This window comes from Pipra filicauda, unplaced genomic scaffold (genome assembly GCF_003945595.2).
Source record: "Pipra filicauda isolate LSUMZ 115617 unplaced genomic scaffold, ASM394559v2 scaffold6_size6359152_pilon, whole genome shotgun sequence".
NCBI lineage: Eukaryota > Metazoa > Chordata > Aves > Passeriformes > Pipridae > Pipra > Pipra filicauda.
Window position 1 is genome coordinate 4,923,150 of NW_024104865.1, and position 12,591 is coordinate 4,935,740.

The window sequence follows — 12,591 nt, forward strand, 5'->3', positions numbered from 1 at the left end:
TGAAAGACAATTGCCTCACGGCAATCTCAGTAGAAATGTTTACACTTCTCCTATAACTCCTCCCACAAAGACAAGCACCCTGAGGGATTTGGTATTAGCTATAACTTCACAATGTTGTTTGGTTGGTTGCAACTTGTCCATGTCTCTCTCCAAAGAAAAGGTGAACTTTAAAAAGTGCCCTGTGAGTCAAGAAATAAGTTAGTGAGCCTACAGGTTCCAATTCTGAACTAATATTTGCTCCCAGAATATGTATACTTTTGACTACAAACTGTCTACAGAAGAAATGGAGATGCTGTCAATCTGAGTAAGCTCCAGGCAAGGAAGGTAAGCAATATAATTATGAATAAAAAGAATATGATCTATGCCTGGCAAAAAATGATAAATTAATCCAATTCCCTGAGAGATTTCTTCTCCAAATACAATTACTAAAGCTTAAATGTGAATTTGAATGGGTTTATTAAAATCTAGGATAGCTCTCATATCTCCAAATTATTTAAGAGCAAACAAGAAAAGGTAACAGGTCCCTGACCACCTCCTTCATCTTCAAGCTCACTTGCTCACCATCAGCAGTTGACTGTGCTTTAGCAGAAGGTAGGGAAGAATCATCTTTGATGATATAAGTAATCCTATTATAAGTCATGACAGTATAAGCAAACCTATCCCTAAAAGAGATGTTAGGTTGATGGGATTTGGATGAATCTCTGCTCAGATGTATACAAAAAGGAGTCGGACACCCTTACTGGCAGAGTCCTGGCAGGCAAGAGGCTTCTAAGGCTTGATTACCAGTTACATTGATGAACCTTATCCAAATTTTTAAAGAAGTAATATTAGTCTAAACACAGGTAGAGCTTAATGAAACATTGAGAAAGCAGACTAGTACTTCTCCACTTGAAGCAAATTATCAGATCTTTAGTACTTATTTTCCAGCATCTTACCTCCTTCAGTGACTCACATATACTTTTCCCACCTAGAAGGCTTTACAGGCTTTGGGTTTTATGATACTACCTCTTGCTGCAACTTTTGACCCAGCCCTTCAAGGCTGCTTATGAGGAGGGAGAGATCAGAAACAGAAGCTGTATTTCTCAAATACAATAAAGGTAACTCAAACCCTCCCCACAATTCCCAAGCCAATCACTTGGGCTGTGTCTGCCAAACAATCAGGGTAGAAACAACTAACAACACTCATGTGAAAGGTCCTCTCTGATAGTTAACAATAAGGTTTCCTTCTCCCTGTGGTGAGACAAATCTCTCTCGGCTTATTTTTCTAGTCTCTGTTAGCTGGCCTGGTGAGAGAGAGGGGATTTAGGTCAACTTCCAGGGAGTCCCTCCGAAAGGAGTGTGGATGAAACAAAACAAAACAAAACAAAATTATTTTCCCTGTTTCTAAACTGCTGGGCATCAGGAGCCCATCCCACATTTTATAGCAAATGTGTCAGAAATAGGAATGAATGCTGAAATTCACTGCGTCTCCTCCTCCAGCCCACAAATCATTGCTTCCCACTCACGTCACTGAGCTCAAGAGAATGGCTGCAGCCCAAGTAAAGACCGAGCTGCTTCTCTTCTCTCAACTCTGTCTCTCTCCAATCTCCTATATCCCCCTTTTTTAACCAGCATATGCCTTAAGACTGCACAAGGCAGAGAGAAGATGGTATTATTAGATGAGTTTAAAAGAGTACTTAGGAGCCCTTTGATGATGATTTCATAGCAAGTTTATATCTCAAAGGTGTGCAAAGAACATAATCCAAGAGTCTTTTCCTGCCTACAGTTGTGAAGATTACAGATAGGGAAAAGCTACTAGACCATTCTGTTCCTCGCTCTGCAATGAAAGAGAGAAGTTTCTATTGAGAATGTTTCTGAAAATATTAAAACAATCTTTGTTAATAGCACACAAGATCTCTGCATAAGCAGGGTGGAGCTCCCACTAGCTTTGCTGTGATGACAAATTCAACTTAAAGTTTATACAAGCTTAGTCATCCTTATTGCCGCACTGGGAGCTGGTCAGAAACCACCCCTGGCATTTCTCACAGAAAGGAAGCAGTGCCAGTTTTCTATTTTAGGAAAGGAAGCAACTTATATTTTCTACCAGGCCTGAAACAAAACTGCAGTCTTTCTGCAGCTCTGCTGTTTAAGGCCTGTCAGTGTTTCCACAGTGAACCTTTACTTCCAGCCTGTTATGCTTGTGAAGAAATACACATGCTTTCAGAACGCATTTGACCAAAACAAGCACCACTCCTGATGCTACCATTTTTTGAAGTGGTTTGTAAATAAAAACAACCAAACAACAATATATAGTGCTTTCAGGATTGTCCCACTCCAGCTCCCTGTAAAATGCAAACCTTATACATTCCCTGGGGCTTCTTGCCAGTGATGGCCATTTTCCAAAGAGAACTCCTAGTCCTTTCAGATACTTTACTCTCTGTTTGGGTGCCACAGAAAAAACCTGATCACAAAGCAGGAGGAAAAAAACTGATGGAGTCAGTGACCAACCTCCATAGGGTCAGCTCTGGACCTCCACACCCCTTCATTCTGCTTTAAATAATTTGAGGGCTTTGATCCCAAAGTGACTATGTGCTCACACATAACCATCAGTGCTGACTTCATCACGGGAACTGAGCTGACAAAGGACCTGAGTAACGTGCACGTTAAAACCATCATTAGATGCGCTACTGCAAGTAAGGCTACAATTCTCTATTAGTTACTCTGCCTCTATCCCCCACCTCCTTCTTGCCTGGGAACCCCACTCTAAGTCCCTCTGCCATCCATGAGTATGGAGGGATCAGGAGAGATCAATGTCCGTGTGGTTCCTCAAAGATTTGTGGAGTGGGAAGAAAGCAGCAATAGGTGGACCATCATCAGAGATGTGGGCCACAAGAGACTGGGACTTTTGTATGATCTCACCTCACAGACTTCTTATCACCAATCTATATCTTTATTTGGAACATCTTCCTCTTTGTTGTTTTACAGTTTCCTTCTAAGCAATAGCATTCTTCCCCTTCTATCCATTTCCCCGTAAAACATCCTGCCCCTCTTCACAACCCAACTCCCATTGCCCATTCACTGTGAAATACAAGCAGCAAGCAAATCACCACAGGTGAGCCCAACTGCCCTTCATCATTGGGAATGCACTCCACACATGCATGTTCTTTGTTCCCAACAAATCCTTCCACATAGTTCAGATAGCATGATACAGTGTCTGTACCATCATCTTCCTATTCTACCAGTAGCTCAGCTAATCCATGGAAACAGCTAAACTGGTTTAATATAAACATATTCAGTAAAACCATTACAAACCCCCATGTGGCCATGATTTGAATCAGGCTCCACTGAAACTAGTCAGGAATGGCTTCAAATCAAATCAAAGAGGAGAACCTATGTTAGAGGAGTTTTCTGTCACATTTACTCTTGCGTGGCTTAAGCCTAAATTAAGGATTTCAAACCTTCATTTGCACCTTTTCTGTTGTATCTGCCCTTCTCCTGCTCTGCATTAAGCACAGCAAAACCCTGTTAAAGAAGACACAGTAGTGGCCAGAAGCTGTTTTGTTTACACCAGCTCTTTAAAAATTATTGAATTTCTAATCTGCTTGATGAAGTGTGCTGTTGTATAAAGCCACGTGTGTCAGTCAGTGGTAAGCACTGAAAGAAAAAGGGTAAGAGAAAACAGCAGACTCAGCACTTTCGACTTTTTCTTCAAAGTGAAGGAAAGGTAGTGAACACTCACCCATGACCTCTTGGGCTTCAAGAAGGAAGAGGTCACTCCAGGGCCCACATCCTGCAGAGTTCAGCACACACACCCTGATAATCAGGTCTTTGAGAGGATTCCACGTTGTGAGATTAGCTTTTGTATCCTGTACAATCATCTCCCCCTGAGTGCAAATGACAACAAACTGTAAACTGTCTTAAAAGGAATCCAGTGTAAAACTTCACCTTTAAAACTAAACCAAAACATCACTGTGTACTTCTTTGGTGCTATAAGAAGGGTTAGAAGTTGTGACTCCTGGGTCCTCACCTCAGTTTGGCCACTAATTTGGGCTATCATCTTGGGATTCTCTCCCCAAAAATATCTAATTGTTTCCCACGGCATAAGGAAGGTATGAGGTTTAATGATTTCTTCCTTTGAGGCCCTTCCATGCAACTTGCTACAGAAATGTGGTTTTTTCTGCTGTTAAAAGATATACCTCCTTCTTGTGCTTTAAACACAAAGATGTGCTAACATACTGTAAAGCATCTGACAGTTTTAATCTAAGAGACAAGTCTGTCTGTTCTAACCTGTTGACCAAATCCCAAATGGCTTCTGAATTTCATGGCCAATTTTCACTTAGTATTGCAAGGCCAACATATTTTCAGTAGTTTTGTGGATCCTCTTCATACACACTGTCTGCAGTAAACCCATGAAGATTTGGTTGCCACCACTGACACAATGTAAATTCAATGGGAACTCAAAATACTGTCACTCAATGACGCTGCCCTAGTATGAAGTGGGTCATGCAAAAAAGGAAATAAGTCTCTTTTCCCTCTAGCTGTCTACTATTACAGGCTTGTTCGTCATTAATAAGCACTGGGTAAATACCTATTGGGAAGTTAGAAACCATAAAAAATGCTGTGAACTTCAAAGGCTGATAGATACCTGGGAAAGCTCAATGCCAAAGAACAAATGAAAGGCCTTCTACCCTGCCAGGGTCCTTTCAACTCCCTATGTTTTGTAAATTAAACAAAAGAATCCATAACCTTCTTTCTGTGATTTACAGTATAGCTCATTCACTTGTTAAGTACATCTTTGCTGCTATGACTCGGAAGGCCACGGCCCAGTCACAGGAGAGAGAAAGCCGAGATCCTGCCCTGTCTCAGCTGCCTTTGGGACAGTATTAGAAAAGGGCAAAGTGGATTCTCTCTCTGTCATCCTTCCTGTACAAGGAATGACGGAGAACTGGTCTGTCTGCAGATGAACATTTAAGAGAAGGAATTCTGAGTATGCCAGGAAGGAAGAAATGGCCCTAAATCTTGAGGCTAAATACTGAGGAGTTCTCTCAAATCAGAATAGATCCATTTATACAAAAGCAATGCCAGCAATCTTGTCCCTCGGTACGAATGAGGAACCCTAACGCCTATAAAATTTAATATGAACATTTTCCAACCGTGTCCAGCTACCTTCTTGATCTGTTACCTGAGTTACATTATCCTGAATCCATTCCAGTCTGTATCCTAGGACATTTTCTTTCAGCACATCTGGAGCCACACCTTCCCACTCCAAAATCAGACCGGGATCTCTTTGAATAACGTGGATATTTTGAGGGGTGCTGCTTGGAGCTGAAAGCAGAGGACAAAACACAATCACTCTATGCAGGAAAATAATGCACTATCCACCCTGAAAATGACAGTTTCACCCTCTGTCTTGAGATCAGCCAGAAGAGAGAGGGTGTGAGGAGAGAGAACAACAACTGCAAGCCACTAGCATTTTGTTTGCTTCAAGTGGAGAAGATAGGTTGGTCGGCATCTCTCATTTCTCTCAGAGATCCCAAGAATCTTAGAGAGCTAATGCGATCAGCATGCAGAAGCCTCATGGCTGGATCAATTTCTGTATTGTGCATCATTGCTCTTAATCACATTATTTTGTTCTAGGAGTCCCTTAAAGTGGACAAGCAACCTGACAGAATAACATTTCCTGTATTTCAGAATAAGCAAGGAGTTAATGAAGATTATCATCACCTCTTTTTCAGATTCAGAGCTGCTTTCCTGTTCTACTCTGCTATTTCTTACCAAGCTCCAGGGTCTGGAAATAAACCCTGTCAGTGAAAGGGGAGCTGCCCATCTCATTGCTGCACTGCACACGAACGCTGTAGTTGGTAGAATGCTTCAGGCCTTGCACTCCGTAGGCAAAGGGTGGCACTGGGGTGATTTCAGTGGAGACCTCCTCACCATCTGGTGACTCAGCTACCTGTGCCAAGAGTGACACAGAGATGACAGTTACCATAAGCAATACGACCAACAGGTCCATACGGATAAGAATCCATTTAATTGTCAATTTAGGAATGTGTAAAAATACATATAGTACCAGTGGTGCTTAAAATACCGAAAAGGGAGTTGTCAACTAAGAATCATGAAATGCCATCACTCTCACCCTGGCAGTACAACAATTTTCCACCAGCTGAAAATTTGATTCCATATTTTAAAGCATTTCCTTACCTGTGTTACAGATTCTACAGTTGATTATTATTCCTTTAAAGAAAATGAAACATCCTTGTTGCTTTGAGTGCTAGCGGCTGGCTTCTGAGGCTTGTTTAAATGTGGGTAATGAAAACTGGTAGATCAACTTTCCTGTTGCCTACTGTCACCTTTTGATGAACTCTTTTTTTCAGAATTTTGTATATTTTCAGTTTTATAGTGGATTAGAGAGAGACATGGTAGGCACTAGTGGCTTGGTTCAACTAAACTGTTGCAAATTAAACTGGAAAGAAACTTTTTGCCACTCCTGCAACCCTTCTTTTTTTTTTCCCCCAAATCTGAGCTCTTAAGCAGCACAAATGTTAATTTAAATCTGATATCACTGTGTGCTTTTATGGCACAGAAAGGTTCAATGTTCCTACTTTTGTACAGAAGAAATCACTGCACTGCTCCCAGGCTCAGACTTTCTTCTCAACTGCATATGAAATAGCAAAGCTGGGAGTAAAATCAGAGTGTATTGACAAAAATGAAATAGTCATATGGACTCTACATTCTTTAAGCAGCAGCATTTTTCCCCTTCTCACCACCCTTTTGCTCACTCTCATGTACAATTCTGGCACACTGATTTATTTGCCTAATAAAAAGGAAGAATCTCAAAATTCCTGAATAGAGAAGCATATTGTTGTCATTATCAGTGTCATCCAAAGAAGGAAAAAAACAAGCTGACTTCTGTGTAAAACCCTGTCTGTTTGATGATGTGTTTCTGTTCAACAGTTTCAAGAGCTGGTCCTCTTGCATCTGTCCTTTTCACACCCTGGAACATGGCTTGTGTTAACAGCAAAAAAATGCTATTCCCTGCCCTGATCCCAGGAACAATCTGCCTGTCTGAAAGTGATGCTCTTGGCACACCCGCTGCAACCCCGAGTGTCAGAAAAGCACAGAAAAGTTCCAATCCCCCTTCTTTTGGGAGGCTCCAAGCAGAAGTGCAATCATGACAAGCCAGGAACATGTGCATTTTCACATGGAGATGTAGGTCAATGTCTCACACAAAATCTCTCAATGTGGGAGTCAGAGGAAGCATGGTTTTCTGACAGTGGAGGGTTATTGCCAAGTTACTCTGCTCCCAGACTCAAATGCAGGAACTTCATCCTCCCCAAACCGAACAGAAAAGGCTTAGAAAAGGGGTGAGAGACTGCTGAGTGGACAGAAAGTGAGCAGCTCTGCTTCAGAGTTTTTCCACATGTCCCATCCCCCACTCCTGCCCCTGCCAAAAGTGAGAGGGGGAACTTAAACCCCAGGGTGATTAGCATTGCAGCAAGCAAGCCAGAGAGAATAGGCTATTCCAACCGGAGATAACTGACATTGTAAAACAGAGGAAGAAAACCATTTTTGACATCGAACAAGAACAGAAGCAGTAACAAAACTGTCATGACAAAAACCCAGAGACCACGGCCAGCTATATGCAGGAGTTCTTTCTGCCAATGAGTTAAATCAAGATGATGGTTTCTTTTACTTATGAAAGAAAATAAACATCAAAGCATGAAATCTCTGGTTTCCTCTCCAAATAAAAAGTAGACTACAATTAAATTAGCTAGACTGCTTCCAGCATTACCTTGAGTTTATAATCCTCCTCTACATAGTTGGCAACACCCCACAGAAATTCCACTCCAGCTCAAAATGCTGCTGTAATCAGGCAGGGAAAGCAGAGGGGTCTAATATTCCCAGCTGGCAGATAAATCCATGGGGACTGTGCCTAGCTGTGTTTGCACAGCCCACTTCAGGAATCGCCATTTGTTTTTGACATTTGGCTACCTGCTCTTTGGTCTGATTCTACCTTTAAGTGTGCAGTGGTAGAAACTAACTCTCCCTGAAGTTGTACATGTACTATTGGACCTTAAGAAGCAGTCCAAGAGATGTGGAGTACTCTGCACCAGTAGAGCTAACGGATATTGTCACCCTTGATTTTCTGGGCAGAATTGGTCTCTGACAATGGAAAACCAATTAAGATTTAGAGGCAGAGTTTAATACTACTCTGAAACATGCAAATAGGCCTGACCTTATACCAAAAAGCCCAGTCTATCTCCTGCCTCGATCATTCCTACCCTTCCTGTACCACATCCTATACTTTGCAAGCTCCCTATCCTGCGGACTCACTGGTATGTCCAGATTCCTGCATTTCCTCTGGCACTGCAAAGCACAGGGCTCAGCTGTCATGGGAGTCACAGGCACTTGCATGTGAATAAGTTAGCATGGGGCAGCTGCTCCATGCTAGCAGGAGGAATGAGCACACTGCAGCTACAGCTACTCATGGGCACTTCCCACAGAGTGCTGTGGTGCTTCATGTGTGCTGCAGTGTAATAATCTGTACAGATTATTGGATTTATGGAAGCAACTGATGTGATAACCTGTCGTGAGGGAGGATGAGGCCAGTCTCTAATTCTTAACTTTTGAGCATGAAGTTCATTACCTGCTCTTTGGCACCTATATACGTCCCAGGTTGCACCCTGTTAAGTTTTTACGTTTTAATACTGTGAAATAAGAATTCAAACACTGCTACAAATAAGTTGTGAGAGCAAAAGATGGCCCAGGAAATGACCTGGCTCAGTAGAGTCCTGTTATTCACACAGGGCAGGGCACAATCCAGAGAAGCCATACCTGAAGAGTGCAAGAATGGAGGGGTGCACGGCCATCAAATCCTGGTATCCAGACCACACTGGCATTGCTGCTGGTGACTTGGCTTACAGTTACATTGAGAGGCGGGAGAGGCATGGCTATAAAAGAAACAAAGAGACCTTTCAGCATACACAGAACTGAGCAGGTACTCACAGGGAAATGGAGGAGGCTTGAGGCTAGAAATCGTGCAATGAAATCACTAACAGAAATGGTACAATATCATATCTTTAGAGAGTGTCCCCGACAGTTGTGAATGAAACTATTATTTTAACACTGAACAAGCTATTGGCAGCCATTCTTTCATTGCCTGGCATACAGGCAGCAGTTGATCTCTTTGATGGTAATGCCAGTCTGTGACGTTTACACCTTCCCTACTCAGCCCTCTTCCCTGCCCCCTTCATCACAATGCATGACTCAGCACTGCACACACAGTTGCCTGTGGACCTACACTGTGAACCAAATCAGGGCTTTAAAGTCCCACCCCTGGTTCTCAGTCTCTCAGTCCAGTCTCCAACACCAGCTCTGCTAGCACCAGGCAAAGAGTGGTTAACTGTAGTGACCCGAATCCCCTGAAGCTGATTTGCAGTAGACCTCTTTGTGCTGTGAAAGCGCTGCCTCCAGGTGTCCATTGCAAACTCCTACTGAAGTTCCCTGGGATGGAGCCTGAACCAAAAACTGCGCCTCAGGCTTGGGATGAATAAACTGTTTTACAGAGGGGTAATTCAAAGCAAAGGGAGTGCCTGTCACATGGCTGATACCACTCTACAAATTAAGGGCACAGCCAGGAACAAAATCAGGATTCCCAGAGTGGACATTTAATCAGATATTCGTGCTTCCTACCACTGCAGCACAGCATCAGAATGCCTGGCTTCCTTTTAGGATCCTTGATGCTTCCCTTTAACTTCTCTTTTCCTCACATGTAATTCCACATAGTTACTTCCTATTCTCTCCAATATACCCTTCACCATCTCTTTTTCACCCCGAGTCGCTGTTATCATTCAGGCACCTCACTCCTGAAAAAATTACCAGCTTCATGAATATTAACCTCTCCCTTAATTCTTTTCTAATTTTAAAAAATTCTACACTGCTGCCGTGAGTGATGCCTCTCCTGTAGTACCTCAACAAACTGTACCCTCAGAAGTCCTCCCTCAAAAACCCAGAGGTCCTCAGGACAAGGCTCTGCCTGTAGATCGAATTTTCCACCTCTCCTGAGCTGTATCCAGTGGAAAGCAGCAGTGGACAAGTAACTGCAAACCAGGATTCCCCCAGCTGCATCTTCTACTCTGCCAGAGAGCATCTTTGTCTTTCACTGCACCAAGGAGAACCACAATACCGCTGCCTTCAGCATCTCCACAGGGCCATCCTGCAGGAGAAATGCACAGCCCAAAGTCCCCTCTGAGGTCTCTACAGAGGGCCTAGAGGAGAGGATGGGGCAGGGAATAGATGGTGACACAGATTGACCCTATAAAGCCTTTGTTGTCTGGTTAACTAGTTACCAGGACACAGGGCAGGGGGCTGCCACGTAGATAAGAACCAGGTGAATGGAGGGGGGGAGGTGAGGCAGCAGAACAGGGGTCTGGAATAGAAGACGAGCAGTGAGTTCTTTGTGAGTTAACTTACACTTTACTGCATCTTTGTTTCATTCTCTTTTGATGTTGGTGTTCAGGTTTGTAAGCTCTTAGGGGAGAAAAAAGCTTGCTTTCACTGCTTACTTGGGTATTGTTGAAACATAACTCGAATCTTTTGTAGACACACTGTAACTTTTGGGTTTAGCAACACGTAATTTCAACACTGGATGTTAGACCCAAAGGAGGATTGGGCTATGCCAGCGGTGAGAATAAATAATTGGCTGCTAACACACTCCCTATGTAACGGAGACAGCTGCTGGGAGGCTTGGCTTGCTAGCACCTTTCCCCTAACTCCACAATTTGTAGAAAGGTCTGATGCATTTCCCCATGGTGTCTTGGGAAAAAACTGTGGGCTCCTGTTTCTGTTGTGCTCTGAAACACAGGATAGGACCCTAAAAGTGTTAGCTCCACATATAAAGGAGAGCAATGCCTGTCTGAATATAGGACCTTGAGTGTTAACACAATGAGAGTTAACTTCCTCTGTGCTTGGAGAGTGGCTGGAACAATGGGGCTTTGTTCATGACTGGAGACTGTGGGCTACAATAACAGTAATTTTCTGCTTGGAGTACACCCAGCACATTGTGGGCCCTACAGAGAATAGATAATGAACAACAACAGCAACAAATAGGAAGAAATGTTAACAGTTTGTAAATGTCCTAGCAAAAATATTTGCCTCTGGAAACAGAAGAAACTAATTGTTTAATAAATTGTAGAAAGACTTAAGAGTCCTCATTAGCAGATGGATTTGTGCAAAAGAGGAAGGCCCTGAACATGCATGTACACAGACAAATACTCCCAGGAGTAATTTCACTGAATTCTGCATGTTCATAGGATCAAGGACTAAACAAACATTATTTGGGCCTGCTCCTATTCCTGCTGATGCCCTTGTTAAGAGCTTTGCTTTAATTTTAACAGGGGCTATACTAGAATCTTCAACCTTTTTCTATTTAGAAAACCCTCATCATGTAGGTAAGTTTAGAACTATGCTTTTAGATATATCTTTAAGGTATTACAGTTAGAACTTTAATGACTACAGCACTGGACTTGCTGTTTAAAACCTGATTTTTGTCTCTAGGAAATGCCACATACTGGTGCAACATTTGTTGAATCACTTAAGATTGCTCTTTCTCAGCTCTAAAACATGTGTGTGTGACAAAAGTGTGTGATGGACACATGTCCCTCCCAGAATCCATTAGCTGATGATTGACCCCTATAGAGTACTTTTTGGCTACATATAATTGCTGGGAATGCTGAGGTCTTTATCCCCTCATCTTGGTTAATAAAAATAATAATAATCTATGTTAACATTCAGAAAATAAAAAAGCTTGTTTATGCTAAATGTTTTTTCAAATTACAGCTTGATGAGATTTTTTAAAGCATAATAGCTTTGTGAACTAAATTCTATCCCAGGATAAAAATATCCACAGAAGATATACTCCACAATAACTAACTCCCCTGTGTAGACAAGCCTTTAAGGCAACAACTCCAAATGGTTTTAAATTAAGTTAGAAATCTTACTAGTTCAGCACACTGCATTCTTGGCATAGCAGTAACCACAATGTCCTGAAGAAAAACACGCTGTAAGAGCGGTAGATTACAGCTGGATTTTAAGCTCTCCTTTAATGAATATTAGCTACTACAACTACGAGTTGTGATACTGATACAGACATAAATGCTTGCTCTTACTCGTGATGGAGTAATATGGAACAAATGATTTTTGTGCCATGCCTCTCCTGAAACTGATGATCGTGTAATTAAATGTGCATTAAAGCATGACTAAAAATTTAAATGCAGAAGCATCTCAACATGAAGAGGAGGGGAAGAACTAATTGCTCTGATTATCCCCGTTTCAGTCACCTGGAGGAACAGAGGAAATGTCACAGCAACCTGGGCACTTCCAATGGCAACTGGTCACACACAGGCTAGGAATTATTTGTTTTGTTTTTAAAAAGCAAAGAATTAAAAAAAATAAAATCCATAAAACCAGTGTGGATGAGCAGACCTTACTGGCCACTGGTGATCGCCTTCCTTGACTTTTTTCAGCATCAAATGTGATAATAATAGAAGCAAGCAGAATTAATGGCCTCTTTAGCTCTAACAAGACCCATCTATCTCCAAGAAGGAAAGATTT

The 12,591-nt window shown here is 42.2% G+C and overlaps 1 protein-coding gene across 3 annotated transcripts in view; it reads right to left on the reverse strand.

The window, feature by feature from the left end:
- Positions 1-12,591, reverse strand: part of TYRO3 (TYRO3 protein tyrosine kinase) — a 42,668-nt gene that overhangs the window by 16,428 nt on the left and 13,649 nt on the right. For all 3 annotated transcript variants that reach the window (XM_039389024.1, XM_027750168.2, XM_027750169.2), the window contains 4 exons: positions 8,815-8,930; positions 5,755-5,932; positions 5,162-5,304; positions 3,719-3,863 (listed from right to left, as the gene is read on the reverse strand). In XM_039389024.1, coding sequence (XP_039244958.1) covers positions 3,719-3,863; positions 5,162-5,304; positions 5,755-5,932; positions 8,815-8,930 — 582 coding nt within the window. The remainder of the gene's footprint in view (positions 1-3,718; positions 3,864-5,161; positions 5,305-5,754; positions 5,933-8,814; positions 8,931-12,591) is intronic.